This window comes from Plectropomus leopardus, chromosome 4, assembly GCF_008729295.1.
Source record: "Plectropomus leopardus isolate mb chromosome 4, YSFRI_Pleo_2.0, whole genome shotgun sequence".
NCBI classification, from domain to species: Eukaryota; Metazoa; Chordata; class Actinopteri; order Perciformes; family Serranidae; genus Plectropomus; species Plectropomus leopardus.
In genome coordinates, this window is record NC_056466.1 from 24,862,568 (window position 1) to 24,887,295 (window position 24,728).

Consider the following 24,728-nt stretch of genomic DNA (forward strand, 5'->3'; position numbering starts at 1 on the left):
CTGCATTTGCTCATACTCTCTCTATTTGTCTTAATCGCACACACACAAACACAAACTTGAACATTATTGACCACTGTGTTACTCAGTAGACAGTGTAAACATTTGTCTCTCCAACCGAGATAACCAACCGATCATTCACCTCCTGCCTTTACTTTACAAAGGAGTGCTTATAAGATTATCTTTCCTAAATCAATTTCCTTTCTTGTGTTCCCGTTTACTGTTTCATCTCCACAGCATAAACACGATCCAGACTTATATTATGCCTGTTATTGTATTTATACATTATTGATTAAAGACGTGAAAGAGAATATCAGACAGTTTTTTTTAGTGCTGATAGGCGTTTATTACTCATTGCGATGACACAAACATTCAGGACATGTCATTCTACCGATCCATGATGAGTCAGATCGGAATCAGATCGGATCGGGTCAGAATCAGATCCTGATCCTTAGCGGTGACTTCATCCTCTGTGCAGCTCAGCAGCTCTCCTCTTTGGCAATCAAAATGTCCATCTTGGTTGTTCTGCAGAGAGGATCACAACATGACAAGACTGCGATTCATTCTGTTTAGCTGAGTTTAGTTCAACTTTATCTCAATGTTTGTACTTGGGATGAAAATGATTCCAATTGAAAGATTTTTTTCTGGGATATTTCACCTTTTTGTCTCTGACTGTGGGAGTGAAGTCAAGCAACAGCAGAGATAAACTGTAAAAGCTATTGATGAGGGGTTTTATTGCAGCAATTTTGTGTGTTACACTGCTAAAAGGGGCCCCCCCCCCCCCCCCCAAAAGAGATCACAATTTTCCTGTTGTTCAGTTGCTCTTTTCAAACCATCTATGTAAATCTGGTGAAAATCTGCAAAAAATCTGCAAATATATTTTGCCAGTATTTTTGTCACTGACGTATCAAAGCAGCAGTGTAAACTTATCTGTTTACATATCTGTTATACTTTTTCAAGATTTGGTCATCTAAATGACAAAGTCATGACTTATGATCACCACCTCATTTACTTTAAAAACAAAGAGATGAATAAGAGACTGAATAAGCTTCCAGTCATTTCAGTCAGCTGTCTGCAGGGTTTAGCATTGTGACTGTTGACTTTAAATTCATCCACCACGAGAGGGCGACTTCAACACTTACTCCTCCATACAGTCAACATGGGTGATGATGAGCTAACATTTGAATGTCCTGAGAGGGGAGCAGCTGTGTGTACTCACTGTCTCTCCACACACAGGGTACACTCGTTGGCATAGGTGTTTCCATCGCTGCCACACACAGGGGCGAGGTTCAGAGGGCACGCCATTATCTCCTCCACATCAGGGCAGGAGGGCTGCCGGAGAGACACACAGGAGCAGCTGTCACTCCCTTCTTGCCTTACCTCATGAGAAAGACTTTTAGGGAGGAGTTGTCACTTCATTATCAATATTTTGAACATTCACATTTATCCTCCCCAATAAGAACATGACCCAATAAAAACCTGAAAATAGCAGGGGACTTTTTGACAAAATTAAGCGAATTTAGAAAAATAATTTGATGCAGAAAAAGGCAAAAATTGTTGCATAGATATTTACCAGAATGCAGGAATTTAGGTGCCCCCCCCCCCCCCCCCAATGTTGAAACATACTTACGCCCTTGGCTCAATCATCATGATTCACAAATAAATTTCATACAATAACACATAACACACACTTGTTTTACTTTTCTTTCTCTTATACACAGTCCACACAAAACACCCCCCGACATGCACACAACACACCTTTCTCAGGAGTCCAGAGTTCTCCGTGGCTTCTGTAAAGAAATCAGACGACTTTTGAACCCATAAATGTATAAATAATTGACTCCATGCACCATAAATTCCTCCTATTTTCTCTCTTCTCTTAGTGTTATTACACTATAAGGTAGAGTATATTGCTATGTGGCACTGTTATACATATAATTTTACAAAATGTATTGTCCCTATATATAATATAAAAAACAATATAGTAAAAATAATATAAAAAAGCATCCAAACGCCTATTTTATATTCTATATTTTACATTTGCAGATTTCTCCCAATTCCACTTAAATTCAACATCAATCCACATCAAACCCCCTTTGACAGAATTTTGTTAGATTTGAAAAATGAAAGCTTCCAATAGCTGTGAAAACTTTTAACAGGCACTGCATGTTTAATTCTATGGCATCTAAACAAAAAATCTCTCTCTCTTTAAAAATGAATCCTTGAACACAAATCTATTAGAGCTCTTTAATAAAGTGTTTTTCTTTGTTACCTGCAGCCACACAGATGAGCAGGAGTCCCAGAAAAACAGCTCTTCCGATCATGATGTCGGTGAATGAATAACTAAAAGTGACAGAAACCTCTGGCAATGTGATTGTGTGAGTGTGTGGGAGTGTGTGTGTGTGGGAACACAGCAGGTGAAACTGGACACACAAACACATGCAAACTCTAGAAAGTCATCAGCACACATTAACTCACACCCACCCAAACATACAGTAAACATATCTTTTGTTCAATCATTGGCTACAAACTTCCATCTGACAACAAGCTTTCTACGTCACAACTAGACAAACAAAATGCAAAATAATCAAGTTTTTTTTCAAAATGTATGAATTTTTTATTTATTAATAATGTAAAGAGTAACTATACACAATGCGTAACAGACTCAAACAGCTGTTTAATACTTAAAAATGTAAACAAATAATAATATTGAGCACGAGAAGAGAAAAATCACACACCGTAGTTCTGTCCTGCAAGTCTCTCTTTATCGGTTTCTGCTTTTCATTATTTGACTCATTTCTCTCATTGCATTGGAAGCCTTCGCCTTCGATTTCAAGTTAGATGCAATGCAATGATGCAGCTTCATTTTGTCTGAAATACACCTGTTTTCCAGTGCAGAGATTTGTTTTTTAAATTGTCTAATTTACCCAAATCCCTACACATACATCTTTGAGACAACAGGCTATGAAGTCTATAAAGTGCTCACATTTAGCTGAAGGGTTTCCAAGATTTGATATGACACCCGTAATGACAATCTGTCATTAATTTAAACCCTGGATACAAGGTTTTATTTGGACTATAAAGCATTACAAGCACAACTCTAATTGCCGTGGTCCCGTGTTTATGCGTAATCTGGCCTGTCGACTAGCTCTGGAAAAATTCTGAGTGAAGCATCTCAACCTCACGTCTAAAGATTTGAGTTAGTAACAGTACAGTTAACTTCAGTGTGGCAGCTTGATAACAAACAGAGAGATCAGAATTTGGCAACATGACTAGAAGAAGAAAAAACTGGCAGTCTGATGGAGACTGAATGAGGGAGCGCACATTTTACATAGTGTGAGCTTTTTGTGTCCAGCTGCTTATACGATGGATTGAGAACTAAAACTCAAAGCTTTACAAAAACAGTTGCCTCCTCTATGTTATGCTGGTGGATCAAAGATATATATTCAGCTCCATTTGGCACAGATACTGTTTGTTCACTCCACTGTTTTTTTTTTTTTTTGACATCACAAAGTTGCAACTGTACATAATATCCACATCGATGCCTGCTCAGGTCTTAAACGCTCCCATCCAGCCCTCACACAGGCACGTAGAAAAGAAACTGGAAAAGCCAGCATCTTTACATCGCCTGGTACGAAAGCTAGAATTTTACCTGCAGTAACATTTCTCATTCGTCTCATTGCCAAAAATCACAGATAGATACAGATTTTCCTCTTTTTTTTCTCACAACAGAACTTTGGATTCCACATATACATACTGTATGTGCCAATAATCTCACATCAATGAAGCACAATGCCGTCACTTCCAGTCCTTTAACAAGCTGTCGGCATGCTTCGGCACACACACAGAAGTGCTGATAGTCCAGGTGTGTGGCCCAGTGGAAAGCATGCAGTATATATTTCCAATGCACTTCCAAGAAAAAAAAAAACAGTCCAAATTCTTCAACGATCTTTCTCTTGAAGTCACAAGCCTGCGATGGTCACCTTGCCTCATTTCGCCTTCAGTTCAATTAAAGAGAGCAGCTGGCCGAGTAAAAACAAGCCAGTGTAGCAGACTGCGCCTTTTGTACAGACATCAAGCAACCACAAGATTTTCTTCGATGTTTTTGACAATGAAGGACACATTGTCTTTTTTTTTTTTTTTTTTTTTTTTTTTTTTTAGAAAAACACTCAAGTTTCATTCATTATCTTCACAAAAAAGCCGCTTTTGTTGTGCTTTGATTCCTGTTGGTGTCTGTCATATACATTCCTGGGCAGCCTACATACATTGTTGTTGTTGTTTTTAATGGAGTGCTCAGATTTCTCTCTCTCCACCATGATACAGTATAGGCACTGTGCTGGACAATGTCAAGGACACAGAAGAACAACAAAAAAAAAAGACAACTTGGTTATCAATCTTAATTATCATTCAAAGAAAGGAAAAAGTCTATTAGAATGAAATTATCTTTAAATAAAAACCAAATTAGTAAAAATAAACATGTTGCATTATAGCGACTGAAATCAACTGGATTGTAAATGCCGTTTTACCATCGTTTTCATGATAAAACAACTGCGCTTGGTAATGAAGAGAGACCGAGAGACCCTGAATAAAAAAATAGTCAGACCGTCTTTCAGCAGTTGGCAGTGAATGATCTGATTTTTTTTTTTTTTGACATTGTCGTGATTTCACGATACAGAGCAGCACATATAAAGTCCCACTGACTACTGCTAACTACTTTTAGGAACAGGGATTAAAAACTAGATATATTTCCTTCCGTTGTCCCCGATGCTGTGTCCATTGGGTGAGTAGCAGGGCTACAAGCTTTCCAGACTAGCGCAGCATTATAATTCTGCTGTCACTTCAAGTGTTTTAAGTCTTTTCTCTCTTTCCGTCCGTCTCGTGAAGGAGAAGCACCGGTCTCCAGCCCTCACAGGAATATCTTCTCATCTTAAATATCTTTATATATATAATTTTTGCATTGATTTGCATTGAGTTTTCATTGTTTCAGTGTCTGTCACAATACCTGCAGTCTTTGCCTTTTTCAAGAGGCTGTGCGCTGAAGTGCAGGTCCACTGAGAAATGATAACAATTAAAAAAGACTAAAAAATAGAAAAAAAAAAATGCACATAGTTCGTCTCCCCACCCGTGCAGGTTAGTGGTCCATGGTTTCAGGGTTGGGGTGAAGCTTAGCTACCCCCTCTGATGGTATGTTGTGGAATCAGACACAGCTCTCCCTGGTCTTGCTGTCTGTGAGGAAAGAGTTTAGCTGGGAAATGTCCACGACCACAGCGTCCCGTTTGTTTAGATGGACGTCTTTCAAATGGTCCTCGTCACTTTGGTCCTTGGCAAAATTTACAAACACCTGCAGGAGGGAGAAGAAGAGGAAGGAGAAATTAGACTCAGCCGACAGTAAAGTCATGATCCATTTGCAGTTAGAGCCTTTGGGTGCTTACTTGGTCTAAAGTTGTCTGTGAGACGGAATAGTCCTCTATGCTGAGGGTGTCCTTGTTCTTAGAGAGCAGTGAGAAGATGCGGGCGAGGGATGTGAGGGAGGTGGGCAGCTGGTACTGCAGCATGTTGCGGTGTTTCTCTTTCAGCGTGCTGCCAGGCAACTCCCGCTCGATGAACTCCATCACTTGCCGAAGGTCTGGGTCTGGGCCCGCCACACGCAGGATGATGGTGTAGCCATCACCAAACCTGAGAGAACACGACAAAGCACGTTTAATTCAGTAATTCAGATTTAAGATGTACAAGGACAGGATTTTTATGAGGTACATGGGCAAAGAAGTTTGACAGTCACCAGGTGTTAACAGGTATTACTGTGTAATGGTTTATTTTGTACTGTTTTGTATTATTTCCTTCTTCCTTTTTCTATCTTTCCTCTCTGTAAAAAAAATGTGGATATGTTTACATATATTTCTATATGGTCTGTATAGTTGAAGTTTATATATAATGTTTATATAATGTTCAATTCAATTCAATTCAATTCAATTCAATTCAATTCAATTCAATTCAATTCAATTCAATCCAGGTGAACTGTTAAAGCGATAATCTGGAAAACTCATTCTTTCATCTCTTGTGTGTCAGCTTTTGTGAAACACTATTTTGCATTTTATTCCTACCTGTTTTTTAAATGCTGCACGCTGCCCAGACAGCGGAACCTGCCGTTGACCATGATGGCCATTCTGGTGCAAAGTGCTTCACACTCCTCCATGCTGCCAAACACACAGGAACACACCAGGATGAGGTTAGTCATGTTGACAAAAATATGCAAATATAACATTAAAAATACATAGCTCAGTTAACTGAATAAGTGTAATTCAGATGTCAAGTCTAACCTGTGTGAGGTCAGGACTACAGATCGTCCCTCCTTGATGATACTGAGGATGGCGTTCCACAGAGCACGACGTGCCTTAGGATCCATGCCTGTTGTTGGTTCATCCTGTAAACAGGAAACAACAGATTCTCAGCTGCTGCTACAATGTACCAATGAACAGACAGATCTACGGTCTTTTTTATTAATTTTTAGGTCACCATTTCAAAAATATTTTGCGTATGTTTGATGATGTTCCGCTTACCAGAAACACTACAGGCGGTCCTCCGATGAGAGCGATGGCAGTAGACAGCTTCCTCATGTTTCCTCCACTGTAGCTGCCTGCTGCCTTGTCCACATATTTGACTAAGCCCAGCTTTCGGATGCCCCACTCTGCCACCTAGTGGACAAAATAAACGTTTTCATGAGTGTCAACCATCTTCTTTTTCTTAGGTTCCTAAATAATGACTGATGAATGATGGAGTCTGTTGGTACATTTATATCAACCAATATCCCACATAATGCCTGAGTGGACAACAAAAATTAGAAAATCAAGACTAAAAGAAATTGAATTATAAGACAAATTTACATACATAAAACAATAAAATAAGTGCAATACAGTGTAATAAATGTATGTATTTTGTTTGTTGCTGACCTCACAGACTTCCTTCTCAGGCACTCCTCTCAGGATGGCGTAAAACTCGAGGTGCTCTCTGCCGGTCAGCAAGTCATTGATGGCGTCAAACTGAGGACAGTAGCCCATGTTCTGATGCACCTCATCTATCTCTGTAGTTACACTGGAATAAGAAAAAACACATAAAGAATGGTTGAATTACTTTCTACAGAAAGCAAAAAATACATATTTTAAACAAAATTTAGCCACGTTTTCTTTCGAATGAATGAAAACTAATTTCATTTACAGTGCCGTTTATATTCTTTGAAGGATTTGCTTCAAGTCATTATCTCAACAGGGGTGGGACAGACTTGCATTATTCTGTGTTGATTCAGTATTTATTTCAAGTACCTCTACGCGCATAACTGATGCTAAGAATATATTAATAATAATATATTAATTCTAACATAAATCATTGGATATAGTGTATATTTTGAGGTATAATTTATCTTACCTCTTGCCAGCTAGGTAGGCCTCTCCACTGGTGACCATAGAGTCTCCTGTCAGCATTTTAAAGGTGCTGGTTTTGCCTGCTCCATTAACCCCCAGCAAACCAAAGCACTGCAGGCAAAGAGGAACAACGTACATTAACTTTTTAAAGCAATACAGGGATTGTTGACTATATCTTGCACAGCTGGTGGTGGTGTATAGTCCTCTTACAAAAATGATTGTAACAATTCATAAACTCTTTTCCTGGTCTGATCCAGAATCACATGTGTAACAGGTGAATGTTGTTAGTGTCGTACCTCTCCAGGGGGGATGCCAACACACAGCCGGTCTACTGCCGGCTTCTGTTTCCTCTTGTAAATCTTGGTGAGCTGTCGAAGTTCCAGGATGTCAGACTGTCCTCCTCCGCTCAGGATCCTCTGTCGCTCTCTGGCCACATCCTCATCTTCCTCACCAATGGGCTTCAGATGACTGGTGGATGACCTGAAATGTTACAGGGCAACAGAGAAAAAAGAGGTCACAATCAGGACAGGCTTACTTGAATCCTTCACCCAGAGGGACTCCAAATCCAAATCCCCCAATTGTTTTGAGTCACAAAGTATTTTTTTTATCTAATTTAAGTTGCTGTCAGTGAGTCATGTGACAGATAACACGTGTGTTAAAAGTTTCACTCACCTGGCCTTGAAACAGAAGTGGTACTGAATGAGGACTGTGATGAAGAAGAAGATCACGCCCTCTATGGCCATTGCAAACAGGTTCTTTCCCACCATGTCCCAGGCCAGAGGGGAGCGGAACCGGTTTTCACCTAAAAACAAAACAAACAAGGGAACATTTGAAATGTTGATAAAATGTATATTCACTTCTCTTATCAAAACAAATGAGGCAACACTTGCAGCAGTTGATAAAAGAGGTCTGCTGTAATTACCGAATCTCTCCAAAGCGTCGGCCATTGCCTGATTCTTCACCATGTCAATCAGTCCTCTGCCCAGACAGAAGTGAGGGAAGATGAGGAACACGTTCTTCAGGATGTCGTTGATGCCACCGATTTCCTTAAAGAAGAATAAAGTGACAGTTAGTATTCAATCATGAGGACTAAATCTCAATCATTTGTAAGCCTTTTTACACATTTTTCAATCAACATCAATCAATCTACTGCTATATCAATCAAAATGACTGGAAGAAAATATTTACATTGCTTCCAAACAGCTCCAGCACGAATGTGGAGACACTGCCGTTGATTCCTATCAGTATGTTCACGCTGGTTAGAACCACATAGGCCGTGCTGGGGATCTTAAAGAAGAAGGAAGCTGGGTACATCAGAGGGGTGATCGACCATCTGGAGAGGAGACGCAAAGATCATTTTGGATGAGATGAGGTTAGAGAGATGGAGAAAATAATGAAAGAAGAGCCAAAAAGAATTGACTGTGTGTGTCAAAATTACCCGTAGAGCAGCAGCAGCAGCGCCAGGACCGGCAGATTGGTGGAAGAGACATAGGCGTCTTGTTGGAAACACACAAAGATGATGATGACCAGAGTGGCTGGAACGATATAGTTACACTGCAAGAGAGGGAGAAAACAAGAGTTTCATTTCACTACATTTCTATGAAGGTTTCACAGAGGCAAACACTGCGTTATGTCCAGATATATATTTGGAATTGTATTCATAATATTTAATACAGTTTGGGGAGCCAGTGAGGCCAAAGGTTGAGCGTGACTGAAAAAACTCACCATATCCCAGACAAAGTTGGCCAGCCAATAGAGGAAAGGCTGCACTCCACTGATGAACTGCATGTGTTTGGCCTTGTTCACTCTCTCCTGGATGAGGAAGACCACAAAACTGGCAGGGACGAAGGACATGGCGAAGATCACGCAGATGGAAACCAGCACATCTACTGATGTCGTCATCCTGAGAGAGGGGAGAACACAGTAAAGAAAGAAGTGAGAATGACAAGTGATGTCCCTTAAAGGTCAAAGAGATGTTATCATTTTAAAGTTTACCACTGTGTCAACAGTAATACTCACAGTGCGACCTGTGACAGCTGCTCCTTGGTGAGGTTGAGCGGGTGATTATAGGCTGTGATGCCAAACTTGGTGGGGTCTTGGTCGGCTTTCAGACTCGCCCGCAGGATGCCGTTGTTCATGACATTGAGGAAAGAACCGATGCTGTGCCAGCCCTTGTTGTTGAACCAGATCTGGAGATAGAGAGACATTTTAGTTTCTGTAACCCCGAAGGAAATACAAAGCAGCCTGGAAGTACATTAGCAGCTTGGTTATCAACTAAGCGCAATATGTCTGCATGAGAGTAAAAATTACAGCGTGTTGTTGCTAAGTGTCTAAGACAACTTTTTGCTAAATTCCCTCTACTTGTTACCTTAATTTCGGAATTAACAAGACTATTTCAAAAGTAATCAGGCTATTATCTCTTTTCATTGCGAATTATCTTTGTAATGAAATTAAAGCCTCTTTAGTTTCTTCATAAAATCATTGCCTATATGCCTAAAATGTGAAAAAGTTGTGCAAATTTAAAGTTTATGACTAACATTCTCCTCAGCATATACGATTTGATACAAATGAAGAGAAACACCACACTGGTAGTTGATGAATGACGGAAAAAAATCCAAAGAGCAAAAAAATGCACCAGCAGTGTTGAGTTGAAGCTTTGCATTGTTTAATCTGCCACACTGCAGAAATCAATCCTTATGCAATCAAACACACACTTTGAATAGAGTGTGTGAAGCATATTGTGACTACTCAGCAGCATTGTTGAAGAATTTGGTGAGGAAAGCTTGAAGGTAACCTACTGAGCCACGTGCTGTTGTATAACCAGTATGTGTGTGGGTGTGCGTGCGCACGTGTGTGTGTGTGTGTGTGTGTGTGTGTGTGTGTGTGTGTGCGCTAACCTTGACGTTATTCTTGGTGTCCAATCCTTGGATAAAACTGGAGAGACTGTGAAAGAAACGATCTGCTGCAGTACCCTGGAGGGTGGGAGAGGCAGAGAGAGGCAGAGAGAAAGTGGGCTTCAGCACACGGATAAACTGACACTTTCAAACCAGCAGTGATATAAGTCTATTCTGTCCACTTCCACTACCGCTGAAATTATAACAATATAAAATGCTGCAGTTACTGTTTTACCCTGACTGACTGAAACAACAGTTGTTAAACTGACCACATTAGGAAGCTTTCTTGTGCGGTTTGTAAAATAATAATTTAATGTAGTCTCTTACTCTCTCCAGATGGAAACGTCTCTTCAGTTGAGCAATCGCATCATCAACTTCATCTGCCTGGGACACAAGCTGAGAACTCCTGGCGCCTAGCGAGAATCCACCGTATCTGTGAAGAGTACAGGCATTTTAATACCGGTGGAGGACATGGCAGAGAGAATTATGGACATTATTATGGACAAATAAGATCAAGATGGATCATGTCTGAAGATGTACCTGAACTCATTGACCCAAATCTTGTTCTTCAGGCTAAAAGAAAAGAAGAAAAAATGATTCAATGCTGAATGCATCCTTGAATAAAACATAATACAATGAAACAAGATTATGATCTAAGTGTGTTACACGTATGCAAGACGAGTGTTACCTCTTTCCAATGATCTGAGCATAGGTTTTAACCAGATAATCTGAGATGTTTCTGCTGGTCAAATTCTGAAGAGTGTCCTTGTCACTGATTTTCATCTGGATAGACAAACAGACAAAACAGATCATTAACATTTAGTTCTATTTTTTGGTATGTGTTTTTGTGTTTTATCTTTGTTATTTTGGATTGGTGAACATTTGATTTTCTTATTATTTGGTGTCACCGACCTGCGGTGGTGGGAGTCCTCCAGCACCAGCGGGACACTCTGGAAGCATCCTCTTGCGTCCTTCGCAGCTGCACTCACACAGGGGAGAGGGATTCTCCATGGACCAGTTGCCTTTATCGAACATGTCCTTCACACTCTGAGAGACTTTCGGGATCAACCACTCATCCTTAACTGCTGTGCAAGGAGCGTCCCTGCAGAGAGCACAGAGAAAGACAAGTTTATTTATGTGTAGATGACTTTATTGTGTTTTAACTTAAACTGCATATATATATAGATTTTTTTTTTTTTAATTATCCAAAATATATGTTAACTTTTATCTTCAAAACTCACGGTATGGGTTTTCCTTCCATGCAGCGAGTTCCAAACCCTGGGTTATCTGTCAGAGCTCCCAGGAGTTTGTTGGTGTGAGAGTCCTCGGGCATATCATTACTAAAAAGACACATAAAACCATTCTCCATTAATATCACATAACATTTAATAACTGCCTTTAAGTTGAAATACACAAATCATAAACATGATTATGTAACATGTTCAACTGCTATCATTGTATTAAGAATGAAGACAGGTGCATAATCTGGATATGTCTACTTAAAACAGACGGACATTTAAAATGGCTTTGTCATTATTTTCTGGCAACAAAATTCTTTGAAACATGGATTTTGAGTTTGGTAATTCACAAAAGTTTAACATCTGTGTTCAGTGCAGATGTCAGCACTGGTACTTTGCTAAGCCAGAGAGCTTAAAATACATCCCTTAGGTAACATGCAAACCTTAGTGCAGTTAGGTAATCTTTTACATATTTAATGAGTTATGCACTTTGTGGATGGGAATAACACTTTTTTTTTAAAGGAGGATTTACTTTTTTTTATTTCCTTTTTAATTTTGGGACTGAAAAAGAGAACAATTTAATTGAGCTGAAAAAGTGTTTGGGTGGATAAATGTCAAGAAATTGTCAAGAAATATCTTTTTTTGTACAAGAATTAGATTCAAATGATTGAAAACACACGTTTTTTTAAGACAGAAAGAATGATATCTTACCTGATGAACGTAAACTGTTCTCCATACATGCCGGGATCCAGAGCCAGACTGGGGTACTTTCCAAATGGAGGGACGATCAGACTGAACACCAGGGCAATACACACAAACACAGCCGGAAGGACAATCTAAAAAGAGGCATGACATTGTTATGAAAGTCCTGCATGGTTGATGCAAGGCAGAACAACCTTGATTTACTACATATGTATTTACCGTACATGTTTATGAAAATAGCAGCAATATACCTGAGCAAAGAAGCCTTTCCTGGAGCGCCGGGCGTAGAGGAATCGTTTCCAGAGAAGTGCAACAAACTGCTGTCTCTTCAGACTCCAGCCTTTGACCTGGTATGAGCCTTTGCCATCTGTTCCACTGAGCCAGTCGGTCTCACGGGATTCTGGAAACAGGCGACACGACAGATGAGTGAATTTTGTAATATTGCTGCTAAGTTTAAACTAAAAGCTTACAGCTGCAATTTGGCACAAAACAACTGATTTCTATACTTTGGTGAAATACAGCTTTGGGTACAAACAAAGAGTGAAAGCAATGATAGCAATAAGACTGTTGCTATCACTGCACTGCATGCTGGGTAGTGCAGTTCTACCTGGGTCACCTTCAGAGTCGTTGAAATCAAAGTCGTCCTCAGTGAAGGGCTTCAGGCAGCTCTGGTGGTCTCCAAATGCATGATGACGACGAGTCCTGGTTGGCACGACTCCATCTGTAGCAACACGAGAATAGACATGTAAATTTAAGCTATTTGAGGTTCAAGTCTTCTGTTTTGTTAAAAGATAACTGCAATAATCCAGTAACCTACAAGAAATGTTTCAACTAATGTCCAAAACAGGGGTGTAGCAATGATTTTTGAATGTTGTGCATATTGAAATTGCAACAAAAATCTCACCTGAGAGCTCAACAGAGTCCACTCCACTGTCCTCAGCCACTTTCAAGAAAATCTGCCGGGTTAGAAGACATTGGATTAAACATTGGCAGAAGCAAAGTCAGTCCACATGAAGTATATTTTACATCAGTTTCATCCTACTTTTGATCATTTTACTATGTTAGACCAGACAAAGAGGTGAGCTTTCCCTGCTCCTTACCTCCTCCAGGCTGGTATCAGATATTCCGTAACTGGATATTCCCAGGTCGGTGAGTCGGTCATCCAGCTCGTGGAAGAGCTCCACAAAGGCTCCGTCTTTAGCCGACTGGTAGGGCAAAACGTAGGTGATTTCGTGGCCAAGGTCCTCAACCAGACGAGCCTCGGGGACATGCTTGAATATCACATTGGAGATGAGGGACACATCTGTGGGGAAGAAATCAGCAGAAGTTGAGCAGGAATAATAAAATGTCTTCTGTGACTTTTTAAAGCAATAAACATGTCCACCTTTAAAGTTGCCAACTGCGTTTCAGTTCTTACCAATAGTGGTGGTTTCACTCTCTGGTTCACTACCAAGACCAGCATCTGAACTGCTCTCCGATACACTGTCCTCCTGAACCAAAGACAAAGATGGTAAACATATCTATATACATATATATTTATCTCTTTAACAACACTGGCAGTAACACAACTTGTACTCTGTGACACCTCTCTTACCTTCTCTGTCTTCTTGCTGTAGGAGACGGTGCTGGCTGAATTCCTGCAGGACTGAAGTGTCAAGTCATAGTCTCTCTTGACCAGGGTCAGGTAGTAGCCTGTGCCCAGGTGGGTCTTCAAAAAGAGCGAGGAGCCTACGCAGCACAGCTTGCCGTGGGAGATTATGGCGATGCGGTCACCCAAGATGTCAGCCTCATCCATGTGATGAGTGGACAGGATGATGGTGCGGCCTGACAGAGAAACAAAGGGACAAACACATATAGGTTACAAACAAAACAGATTTAAATATATCAAATATTGAAAATAATGAATAAGTACTGTTACTAACTGGCTATCAGTTGTAATTACCTTGTCTGTATTTAAGCAGCAGGTCCCAGATGCCCCTGCGTGCGTAGGGATCGACCCCAGCAGTGGGTTCATCCAGGATGACAACCTTTGAGCCCCCAACAAAAGCCAGAGCCACTGACAGCTTCCTCTGCATCCCTCCTACAAAGACAACAGGAAGACAAGACCGTTTTAAAAACTACTATCCATATAGAAATCCCTCTTTAAAACACTACTTGTGAAAAAGGTAAAGAAATTTAAAATAATCAAACTGACCGGATAGTGTGCTGGTGCGGGAACGCCGTTTGTGTGGCAACCCGACATCGTTCACAATTTGCTCCATCTCGGACTTCACCTTCTCCTCTGGTAGACCCTTCAGACGTGCGTAGAACCAGATGTGCTCCTCCACTGTCAGCCTGGATTACAGAAAACACACAGGTCATGCATCAATCGAAAACACAAGAGGCCACAAGTGAGCAAAAAAAAAAAATCCATTCTCGATGCTTTATACGTACATGCTGAAGAGTACGTTGTGCTGAGGACAGACGCCCAGATTCTGTCGGATGGTGCTGAGTTCACTGCGGATGTCCTTGCCGTGGATGTAGGCTGTGCCGGATGTGGGTGGAAACAGCCCCGTCAGGATCGACCTATCAGGAAGCAGGCAGGAACACAGGAGTCACCATTTAATTGCCAGATTTAAAAAATCTTTCAACTAGTTTCAGATGCGTTCAGATGTCATTGAGATAATGCGTGTATTGTCTTACATAGTTGTGGTCTTGCCGGCTCCATTGTGGCCGAGGAAGGAGGTTATCTGTCCCTTATAGAACCTCAGGGAAAGTCCGTCTACGGCCAGCTTGTTTCCATGGCTGTAGACCTTCACCAGATTTTCAATGTAAACACCTGGCTCGATGTGGCTCGGCTCCTCCTCAATACACACAGCTGTGGATAAAATTAAGAAAAGAAAAACCATAAATAAACATTTTTGCTGATGTTTAAAAATCATTTTCCCGAATGGTTTTATATCTGAAAATTCCTCTTTACACAGAAATATAGTAATAAGGATGCTTATGACTTTTACCATCAGCGTTGCCCTTCTTTGACAGAGGGGTGGAGATGTTGGTGTTTTCTTTCTCTCCACACCAGTACGTCCGAGTAAAAGGGAAATACCAAGGCCTGGGGATCCCATACTGACCTGGAATAGAGTGAAATGTTTTGTTAACAATAATACCCATTAAAAAACACTAATTATTTAGCTGTACATCACTAATTTAGCAGAAAAAAAGTTGTAAACCATATTCACGACTCACCAGGGAACACAGCTTCAATGTACCAGGTCATTATTCCATAGAGTACGGCATCAAACAGCATGAGGCAGATGGATGTGGTCAGGTTGTAGCTGTCTTCCTCCAGAGGGCTGGCCAGCAGGTTTGACCACTGGATGCCCACACCTTGCTCCTCAAAAAGAGCAAAGTACTCGCAGCCAAAACCAAAAGCCACGGGAGACAGCAGACTCTGTGAGAAAAACAGAGAAGACAGAGTTTAGGAGAAAGAAACAAAAGCAACTCTGGATTCAGCACTCAACACAAAATACTGTCTATATTAAATTTCTTGTACACACCACTACAATTTTTGCTCCAAAACCCACGTAGTCTTGCCAGGCAACACACAACACATAAGGCAGGTAGAGCGTGAAGTATATGATGCCACCGCAGGCAGCTGCCAAGTTGGCACGAGAAAACAGGGTGCTGATGAGGAAACACTGCATGATTGTCACAACGCCGAAGGATCCCAAGAAAAGAAATACCACGCCTGGGTCACTGTAAGGCAGCAGGTTTCCCATCTGAAAAGGGTGACAAGGGGGAAAAAAAGAACAAAAATTAAATAGTTTCCAGGTTACCGCGGAATGATCTCACTTGTTTTCCACAATATGATGACATTACTGGACAATGAAGTGTTGTGATCATGGAAAAACAGTGACTATTGAGTTAAATGTTGAGTATTATCTCTTGTTTTCTTTCATTTGCTGACATTCCTGCATGATGACAAAGTGTATTCACATGTATGTGTGTGTGCACATACCTTCAGTAACAACACTAACAAGCCAGCGCTGATCAGGAGGGGGATTAAACTACTGATGAACCAGCTGAGCCACAAGATGCCGTTGTTCAGTCCCATGATCCTCATGGTCTCTTTCAGTCGGGCCTCCTTCTCGTATACCACACCCTTGATGATGATGGCTACTGAGTACATCCACGCCAAGGTCATGAAGAGAGGCATGGACCGACTCATCACCCGCAGGAAACTGGAAATAAACAAAACAAAGAAAAACCGTTTTAACACGTTTTTAACTAATTGGATGGAGAGAGGTGCAATTAGTCTCAGATTTTGCACAGCGGTCACTTACATGTCATCAACATAGCAAGGGTAGGGCATCTGCTGAATGTAGATGCCTGTCTTCTCCTTGCTGCCTGTGACAGCTCTAATGATTCCCTGCTCAATGACGTCCTGCAGATAAGAAAAACCACCCCAGACGTACCGAAGGTCCTCAAAGGGGTCTGCCCTGGGACCGGGGTCCCAATAGCTGCAAAGAAAGATGAAAATCAGTATGCACATAAAAACATAAAAAAGCTGCAATTAAATGATAATTGGGCGAAGCTCCTTACCCATCTTTAATCTTGTTTGTCCTCTCCACATTATCAATGTCCATGCGGATCTTATAATTGACGTTGGGAGGCAAGTCAGTGCTGTTGCTATGTGTGATGTCAGGAAAAACGATTCCAGCCCAGAACTTCTGGTTGTTGAGAAGACCCATGGACTTGTTCACCAGTCTCTCCTCATTAGCTACTGGCTCCAGCTTGTCTAGGTTCACACACTGAAAGAAAAAGAGAGAAGACATTTTACCTCATTGAAATTGCGTTTGCACGTGTGTTGAGTGGTCTAAACGGTGCATGAAGGTCTGTGTTAACCAGTTAGGGAAGGATGGAAAAAGAAAACAAGATGTGTATTAACATCTGTCTGTAGAAAGACACAGTCTCAAGCTTTTTCTCCACAACAGCTGAATAACCAACATCCATCTTTTAACTACTTAAAATGTATATATAAATGGTTTTAATGACAATCTTCTCTTTATAATTGAGACTTTATTTGCTCCAAACAAACTTTAAATCATAAAAATTCATCATAAAAATTCCAATCACACGTGTTCCTCAGAAATTGTTCAGAAGCTGATAATAACAATGAACTCTATATCCCCATTACACAGACTCATGTGCCTTGTGTGAACACCGAGTAACCACGATAGAGTTGTTTAGCTGATTTGTTGAGACCTCCAACAGATTAGCCTCTTACATAGTTGACATAAGCTGACTTAATATAACTCCTTGTCTCACACTATGTGAGAAGCCAGTGAGTTCAGGAAGTACAATGAAAACACAGTAGCAGCATTCCTAATGCTGCAGGCATGACAGACCTTCATGGTGTTGTGAGGCCTTGACATAGTTTTTAAATTAAGGTATGTCAGTTTACAGACATTATATGATCTCCTTAAAGGGTGAGACACAGTCAGTAGGGCACTAGGTTGTTTACAGCATTGCTACGTGGTCTAAGAAATGTCATGGTGTTTCATTTTGGTTCAAAATGCCTTCTTTTGAATGATTAGAACTGTGTGCCTTTCATTGAATTATCCACATTAGTAAGAGGAGACTGAGGGGAGTCTCAAAGAGTTGGAAAATCAGTTTATCGGTTATCCACATCGTCACTCTATGGAATGCAAAACATCATTACTTATCTGGGGAATCTGATCATTATAGATCACATCATTATATATCTGAGGTCCATCAGAGGGCTATCAGATTACATTTGCCACTAAACCTCAATGTTTATTTTATAGGCGTCTCAATGAAAAATGTCCCTGACACAAATAAGTAAGACAACAATTCACTGGGGCACAAACATCGATTAACATTTGGCCAGAGGTTGTTTATCGCTAAGGCTTTGTTCGTCATACAGACCCATAACGCAGAGAAGCGGGCAGTGACACACACAACAGGGCAATAATTCGATTTAGTGAAGGAAGAAAGGAAAAAGAACATTTGATTTCAGGCTTTTAATAGTCCTGTCGGGAACTAGATGCGGTTCAAAGTGCTTTAAAAAACTATTCAGATATGGTAATGCAATAACCTATTTGGGCGATTGTTATTTAACCTATTTCCCCACTTCTTTTTATCTTGACCTAAAATACAAGATATTGGATAACAGCTTTTTACACACACAATTTAAGACCCACAAAAATGTGGATTTATTGTCACTGTACCTGTAAACAAGAATGGTTACACAATGATATGTCACATGACTGTTGATGCAGACTGAACCACCCATGTGAAAAGATCATAGCACGCTCTAATTTCTTTTTCTTTGAAATCAAAATAATTTTTTATGCACTGAATAAGTTTCCTGGAAAAAAAACAGACAAACAGTGTCAGTACACACTCTTTTTTTTTTTTTTTTTCATGTTATGTGTTTTGGTGTGATGCACCCTTCTCTGAGACACTAACCTCCATAAAGCGTGAGATGGTCTGTATGGCCTGGTCAGTTTCGTTAAAGACTTCTCTCCACGTATAAGCAGATCCTGCGGGTCTTTGGTCTTCTGAGACTTTAGACAGGAAGGCCGACACGTCTGACACTCGCCACTCAGTCCCACTGAGCTGGGCGTTAAGGAACGCGGCACTGGCGTTATTCTGGAGCAGGGTCTGTAAAAACATTTATACTGTTAATTATAGAGAGCTAATGTCCAAAAACCTTTTACAATAAGGAGAACCTAAAACAAGAAAGAGGATGCAGTTACACATCTACAGGTCTTCCTGTCACAGGACTTTGCTCATTAACCTACTTCTTCTTAAGCTAAAAAACAAAGGCCAAACAAAAGAGAAAGAATAAAGAGTGAATAATCACTGTATGCCTTTAGGTTGTTTGGTTTTGAGACCTTTACTACTACTACTGTGTGTTTGTGCATCTCGTTGTGGCTTATGACCTATTTTGCTCTGACTGGATTTTTTTTTTGTGAGCCCTGTTCCAGGATTTACTCCAATTAATCATCTTTATAACGACAGCCATTTTCCTGTTTCCATAGTCTAAAATAGCAGAGACAATCATCTGTCAAATACTACACAAATGGGATTTTAAATATTCATACATAAAAACTCTGGATAATCTGACAGAAACAGGTGATTTCAAATGTTCTAAATTCATGTTTTATAATTAATTTAATTGTTATTTAGATGTCCGGGATTCTTAATATACAATTAATGATCTTGGTGAATATCTTCAACGTGATGTGATTCTACAGTATTATCTTTTGCCACTAGGTGGAAGTGGTGCTTATGCAGTACTTGCAATGGAAAAAACAAGCACATTTCCAGCCAGCAGATGCTAGAACTGTATGTCATCTGATACAGAGATTTTCCTTCAGAACATGACAGTGAATGACTCATTCTGGTGGAGTGACTGTAATTTCATATCCATTTATCTAAACAGATCATGTAGACAGGAAACATTCAGAGTCCCTGTTTGATGTGAGCAGATAACAAATGGTTTAAATGAGACCAAGTTTATGGTTTCAGACTGTGGCCAGGCCCACATTCTGTTACCATGCTGAATATTCCTCCATGCTTTGTTTAGATTAGATTTGCTTAGTTTCATGGTTGACCTTAACTCTTTGGCCCTTTCGGGTAAATTTTCTGTCTGTATATTTGTTTTTCTCACACTTGCATTTCAAAAGACACCCGCGAGTTTGAAAAAAATGTACATGTTGTAGCCTCTGTCCTCTTTCTTCACAGAACCCTTACGAAGAACCCAGGAGAGAATTAACACATTTTGTGACAGATACTGGACCCATACTGCAGCAGTCTGGGTGGTGACCTGTACAGGAGCTTCAGAAGTTGTATAGTCTTTCCCTTGTATGCCACATAATTATGTTTGGCACAGAGATGCCAGATTACAATCTTTAAAGTCCTCATGTAAACAGGAAGAAGACTGCTCTTATGTGCGTGTACGTGTGTGTTGGCAGTGCATCCCACTCACCCTGACCATGTCCATCTCCTCGCCGTTCTCCATAAAGTTCCAAATTTTGGGCCTCATCTCCTCCCACATCCCTCCGAGGTCCCTCAAAACGCCAAGCTCCTGGAAGGTCTTGTTAACCTGCAACACACACAAACACACTCAATGGGGCTTCATTCATGATTCAGATGGGGATTAGAAAAGATGAGAGGGGCCTTTTGTACCTCGTGGATGATTCTCTGTGTGGCCGGAGTATCTGGGGTGTAGAGGATCTTCCCCATGAGCAGAGGCTTCAGAGCTCTCCAGATCATCCTGGAAATGGGACTGGACTCCAGGCTCCGCATCATATTGTTACAGTAGGGAGCTGGAAAATAAACGCAGATACATTTTGAGTCTTGAACTGAGTCTGTGTCCTTGATGATGATGATCGACCAAGGAAAAAACAACTCTGGACTTAATAAAAGGATGTTTTAGGTAGTTTGGACACTTACTGGAAGAGTTGTCATAGGCAGAGAGAGGTTCACTGTCACTGTCGTTGCCATGGTTTCCAAACAGTGCCTTGTAGTTGTTGTCTTCATACCAATTGAGAGATTTGATTTTGAGACCGCCTCCCTCCGGATGTCCGCAGACGATACGTGACACAGCCTGGTACATCTGGTTTGGAGAGCCTGTGGCATTGGCAGTTAGATACAGGATCTCCTTACGCATGTCCTTCCAACTTTTCATACCGGCAAGCTGGAGGGAGAGACCAACACAGAAACATTAACGTGATGATGGCCAGTCAAAAGTGTGCAATGTAAATACATAGTATATATAGAATATATCAGTCAAAAGGTACACAAATACATCCAGACACACCTCCCAGACCCATAGAGCCCATTTCAGATGACAAATATTGACAAATATTCTGGGATATGTGGCTGGGGGTTTCTATTACAGTCACACTTGGCTGGTAATTTAAACCACGTGGATTACAAAAAAATGCGCTTTTTAACCAAGTAGAACTCTTGAAAATGATTTTATTTTAGGAATATTATTGATCCATGTCTGTGAAATCAGCCTCCAGCAATAGAACAAGGTCTCTGTGCTGTTCATGACTTCGCAAAATTCATTACACGTCATATTTGCTCCATATGTCACCACAGCTGCGTCCAACCTTGTTGTGTACATGCTTCTGCCTTCAGGGAATACCACATGTCACACATACTGTAACTCACAGTGCGAGAAGTGAAATGAATATGCTTACATTTACCTTTGAAAGGCTATCACCTGTCACAACAGAGGCAGCTTATATGAACCCTCCCTGTGTATGTGTGTGTGTGCGTGACACTGTTATTGAAGGTTATCATCTGCACTATGAGTGGTATTCTAGACATGGGAGTCAAGTGCTGCACTGCGGGGTGGAGACACTTAGCACTTAGCTGTCTGCTGGACTGAGATAAATTTAACTGCTGTTCGAAGTCATATCTTTCTCCCTGTGTGTGTGTGTGTGTGTGTGTGTGCGTGTGTGTGTGCGTGTGCGTTTCTGTCTGGTCTGATAGCATAATCACGTCATATGGAGTGTAACTTAGATGTTATCAAGCTGTTTCTCACATAAAAGCTACTTTGGTGTATGTTCATGGAGTTTCTGATTGTATGCATGTATTTTCCTGCATTCACAGATGTTATTAGGTTTTCATCTCCACTGTGCAGCTGCTTCTCGATCAAAAAACTCTGAATGCAGAAGGCTTTGGGGCAGTGCAGTACTGCTAGTCCTCAGCCACCAGCATAAGTTAGGTATTTTAGGTAAAATAAGGTGAGCTTGACTACTTAAGTTTCAATTATAGTCTTTCTTAACACTTTAAATTTCCTTTTAAATAATGTCGAAAAGGTTGTTGCAGCAATTTAATTTTTAATTAATTTCAATTCTATTAGTAATCAACTTAAAAATGTATGTTCATAATTATGGTAACAGTACATAACCCTTAAAAACATCCTTTTAAATAAAATGAAAAACTTTATTTTTTATGAGGAATCCACTTAAAAATGTGTTCATAAATATGGTAATTAGAAATTTGACAGTGTTATTGCAAAAAGTATGCTTACATAAGGGGAGTTCAATTTTGTCAGTTAAAAGAACAAGACAGGCATTTTTCTCCTTTTTTCTGCTGTTCAGGCCTTATTGATGTCTACAAAGCTAAGTATAAACAGACCTAATATCTGTTTCATTTTCCTGCTAGACAATGGCACAAACTTAGACACAAGATTCTGAGGCCATATTCATCATGACTACAAAACTTATTTCTCTAGTCTACAGAGAAACTACGCTTAATATTCTGTCAACATCAGCAATAAAGTCCGTGTTACGCAAGACTTGGGAGCAAGGAGTTCATTTTGGTTCATACTGGGGTTATTAAAGGTCAAAAGACAAGTCGCCACAAGTTCCCCTCCAAACTGGTCAACTGCACATGCAATTATGTCACCAACTCGTGATGGGAAAGGAATGAACGGAGGGGTTGTGTGTATTTCGTGCAAGTAAAACAAAGAATGGGCGAAAGAAGAGGGGATCTTTTGTTTCCTAAGCGTGAACCGCAGGAGGTTACTCAGGCTTATGATAAGCTCAAACTCCCTGTGCGAGGGGTGGAAACTGAGGACATAACACATTTTCCTGAGATGAAAATGAAAAGAGTTCAGAAATATAAAAAAGAGAGAGACAAAGAAAGAAAGAAAAAAAGACAGAAAGACAGAAAGAAACGAATAATATGAGGTAGCAGCAGAGCAGGATGTAGAAGTGGGCACAGAATCCAGGATGGTTAAGAACAAAGAGAGGTTACTATCGGTCGTTCTCCTAATAGGCAAACCTCAGCAGGCTCCACAAGTTATTACACTGACAATTGTCACTGAGTACACACTCACTGACATAAAAACACACGCAGACACGCACAAACACATTAACAGGCAGCCATGCATGGCTGTTTCAGAACAAATAATGCTGTTTTCTGTGTCAACTGTGTTTCGACTGTTGTCCAATCTACAGCATGTAATTTGTATTCTGCCCGTCAACAAGATATTCAACACTGCTTTCCAACAAAGCGAAAGTGAGACTGAGAGAACTGTTGGGTCTCGGATCACCGATGTGCGCGCGCACACACACACACACACACACAGACATACAAGCCCTCCCTGAGAACGTTCTGTATGCGGTTGCTCTGCAGCTGAGCCTGCAGCCACATCAAACCATCTCCTTCCTGCTCTTTAACGCGCAAAGAGCGCTTTGTGTTGTTATTGCATTTCTGGGTCTTCAGCGGTTTTCTTGTGTGGCTGTCTGTGTGTGTTTATACATTAAAAAGGTCTCGGCGTGTGTGTTGCACATGTACACTAAAATATGAGTCTGTCTCTCGGTTGCCAGAGGCTACAGGAGAAGCAAAAATGGTGCAATGACTGTCAAAAACCTCAGCCTTCATTTTTGTTCCTCCTTTTCTGGTGTCAACTGCTCACACATGCACACACATAGACCACTATCTAAAGTAAGTTTTTGTGTTACTACTGTGTGTGTTTGTGTGTATGTGCGACTGTGCCTGCCAAAAGTTTGTGTCAGTCTGGGCGAGAGAGTACTCATTTGCCTGGGCTGAACACGCTTTTGTGTGACTAAGTATGTGTGCCATTTCCCTAGAGGGATGATGTCCATGTTAACTTGGGTGACTAGGTGAGAAACACACACACACACACAGATGGGCAGGCAGCAGAGGAGGATCGTCCCGGAGTAACCTCGTAGCCGAGTATGTGTGAGGTTACTAAAGTTCAAATTTCCACTCCAGCACACAGCTAAAGCAGCACGGGGGACAAGCATAACTTAATTTTTAACATGAAATGATACATTTTAAATACTGTACATCTAAATCAAGGTTGTGACCTGAAAATTACAGATTTTAGAGCTAAGTCCACCAATGATTTATATCACAAATTAAAAATTAAAAGTACCATTACGCTGCTCCATGTAAAGCAACAAAAAGCAAATGGATGAAAAAATATTGATGATCATCTGTGTGATGACTTCGGTAAAATAACACACCTGTGCAATCCGACCAAATCAACGATCAACTCTCTAAGAGGTTCAGTTGAGCTTAGAGACTCTGATCGATCAGATATCAGATCTCCATGGTGACAGTGATCAGGTTTTAGAAAGGAAAGGTTACTGGAGTTTATTTACAAACTCTCGACCACTTTGCTAAGAAACTGCTTGAACTACTCAGGGTAAACAATACAAAGAAGATAAATGTCACAAATGTTTCCATGAAGCATGTTGATGTTTTGAATAAATTATTCGAAAGAGTATGCATTTGTTACGCTTGTCATGGGGGGTTTTAATTACCCTTTTTCTTTAACTGCCCACTTTCATAATGAAATGCTTTGTATAAATTCTTGTCATAATCTGAGAATAAGTAGGAGTCCAGATTATTGGGAGTTCAAATCTCGGCAGTGCCAGTCTTCTGAGCAACACAAAATAAGCTACTTACAAACAGAGAAAAAC

General features: G+C 40.6%; 2 protein-coding genes across 5 annotated transcripts in view; both read right to left on the bottom strand.

Moving 5' to 3' along the window:
- Positions 1-318: 318 nt before the first annotated feature.
- On the bottom strand, positions 319-2,371 carry spink4 (serine peptidase inhibitor, Kazal type 4). The gene is made up of 4 exons (XM_042484732.1): positions 2,270-2,371; positions 1,756-1,787; positions 1,217-1,329; positions 319-522 (listed from the first exon to the last, which is right to left on the bottom strand). The coding sequence occupies exons 1-4, from the start codon at positions 2,319-2,321 to the stop codon at positions 477-479; spliced, it is 243 nt and encodes an 80-aa protein (XP_042340666.1). The 5' UTR covers positions 2,322-2,371; the 3' UTR covers positions 319-476.
- A 367-nt stretch (positions 2,372-2,738) lies between these two features.
- The window catches only part of LOC121941839 (phospholipid-transporting ATPase ABCA1-like), a 40,733-nt gene continuing 18,743 nt past the window's right edge, over positions 2,739-24,728 (bottom strand). For 3 of the 4 annotated variants that reach the window (XM_042484734.1, XM_042484736.1, XM_042484735.1), the window contains exons 9-49: positions 20,710-20,953; positions 20,443-20,582; positions 20,243-20,359; positions 18,718-18,912; positions 16,828-17,036; positions 16,569-16,745; positions 16,244-16,466; positions 15,783-16,004; positions 15,472-15,676; positions 15,243-15,356; positions 14,929-15,103; positions 14,680-14,811; positions 14,441-14,580; positions 14,189-14,326; positions 13,841-14,070; positions 13,664-13,736; positions 13,347-13,549; positions 13,151-13,202; positions 12,854-12,967; positions 12,498-12,646; positions 12,256-12,380; positions 11,548-11,646; positions 11,219-11,408; positions 10,995-11,089; positions 10,847-10,879; positions 10,634-10,739; positions 10,310-10,384; positions 9,432-9,601; positions 9,138-9,315; positions 8,851-8,966; positions 8,601-8,745; positions 8,335-8,458; positions 8,085-8,214; positions 7,709-7,892; positions 7,417-7,523; positions 6,945-7,086; positions 6,555-6,689; positions 6,315-6,418; positions 6,099-6,191; positions 5,430-5,673; positions 2,739-5,338 (exon numbers count right to left, since the gene is read on the bottom strand). In XM_042484734.1, the coding sequence (XP_042340668.1) occupies positions 5,195-5,338; positions 5,430-5,673; positions 6,099-6,191; positions 6,315-6,418; positions 6,555-6,689; positions 6,945-7,086; positions 7,417-7,523; positions 7,709-7,892; positions 8,085-8,214; positions 8,335-8,458; positions 8,601-8,745; positions 8,851-8,966; positions 9,138-9,315; positions 9,432-9,601; positions 10,310-10,384; positions 10,634-10,739; positions 10,847-10,879; positions 10,995-11,089; positions 11,219-11,408; positions 11,548-11,646; positions 12,256-12,380; positions 12,498-12,646; positions 12,854-12,967; positions 13,151-13,202; positions 13,347-13,549; positions 13,664-13,736; positions 13,841-14,070; positions 14,189-14,326; positions 14,441-14,580; positions 14,680-14,811; positions 14,929-15,103; positions 15,243-15,356; positions 15,472-15,676; positions 15,783-16,004; positions 16,244-16,466; positions 16,569-16,745; positions 16,828-17,036; positions 18,718-18,912; positions 20,243-20,359; positions 20,443-20,582; positions 20,710-20,953 (5,991 nt within the window). In that variant the 3' untranslated portion in view covers positions 2,739-5,194. The remainder of the gene's footprint in view (positions 5,339-5,429; positions 5,674-6,098; positions 6,192-6,314; positions 6,419-6,554; positions 6,690-6,944; positions 7,087-7,416; positions 7,524-7,708; positions 7,893-8,084; positions 8,215-8,334; positions 8,459-8,600; positions 8,746-8,850; positions 8,967-9,137; positions 9,316-9,431; positions 9,602-10,309; positions 10,385-10,633; positions 10,740-10,846; positions 10,880-10,994; positions 11,090-11,218; positions 11,409-11,547; positions 11,647-12,255; positions 12,381-12,497; positions 12,647-12,853; positions 12,968-13,150; positions 13,203-13,346; positions 13,550-13,663; positions 13,737-13,840; positions 14,071-14,188; positions 14,327-14,440; positions 14,581-14,679; positions 14,812-14,928; positions 15,104-15,242; positions 15,357-15,471; positions 15,677-15,782; positions 16,005-16,243; positions 16,467-16,568; positions 16,746-16,827; positions 17,037-18,717; positions 18,913-20,242; positions 20,360-20,442; positions 20,583-20,709; positions 20,954-24,728) is intronic. The other variant, XM_042484737.1, reaches the window with a different exon arrangement.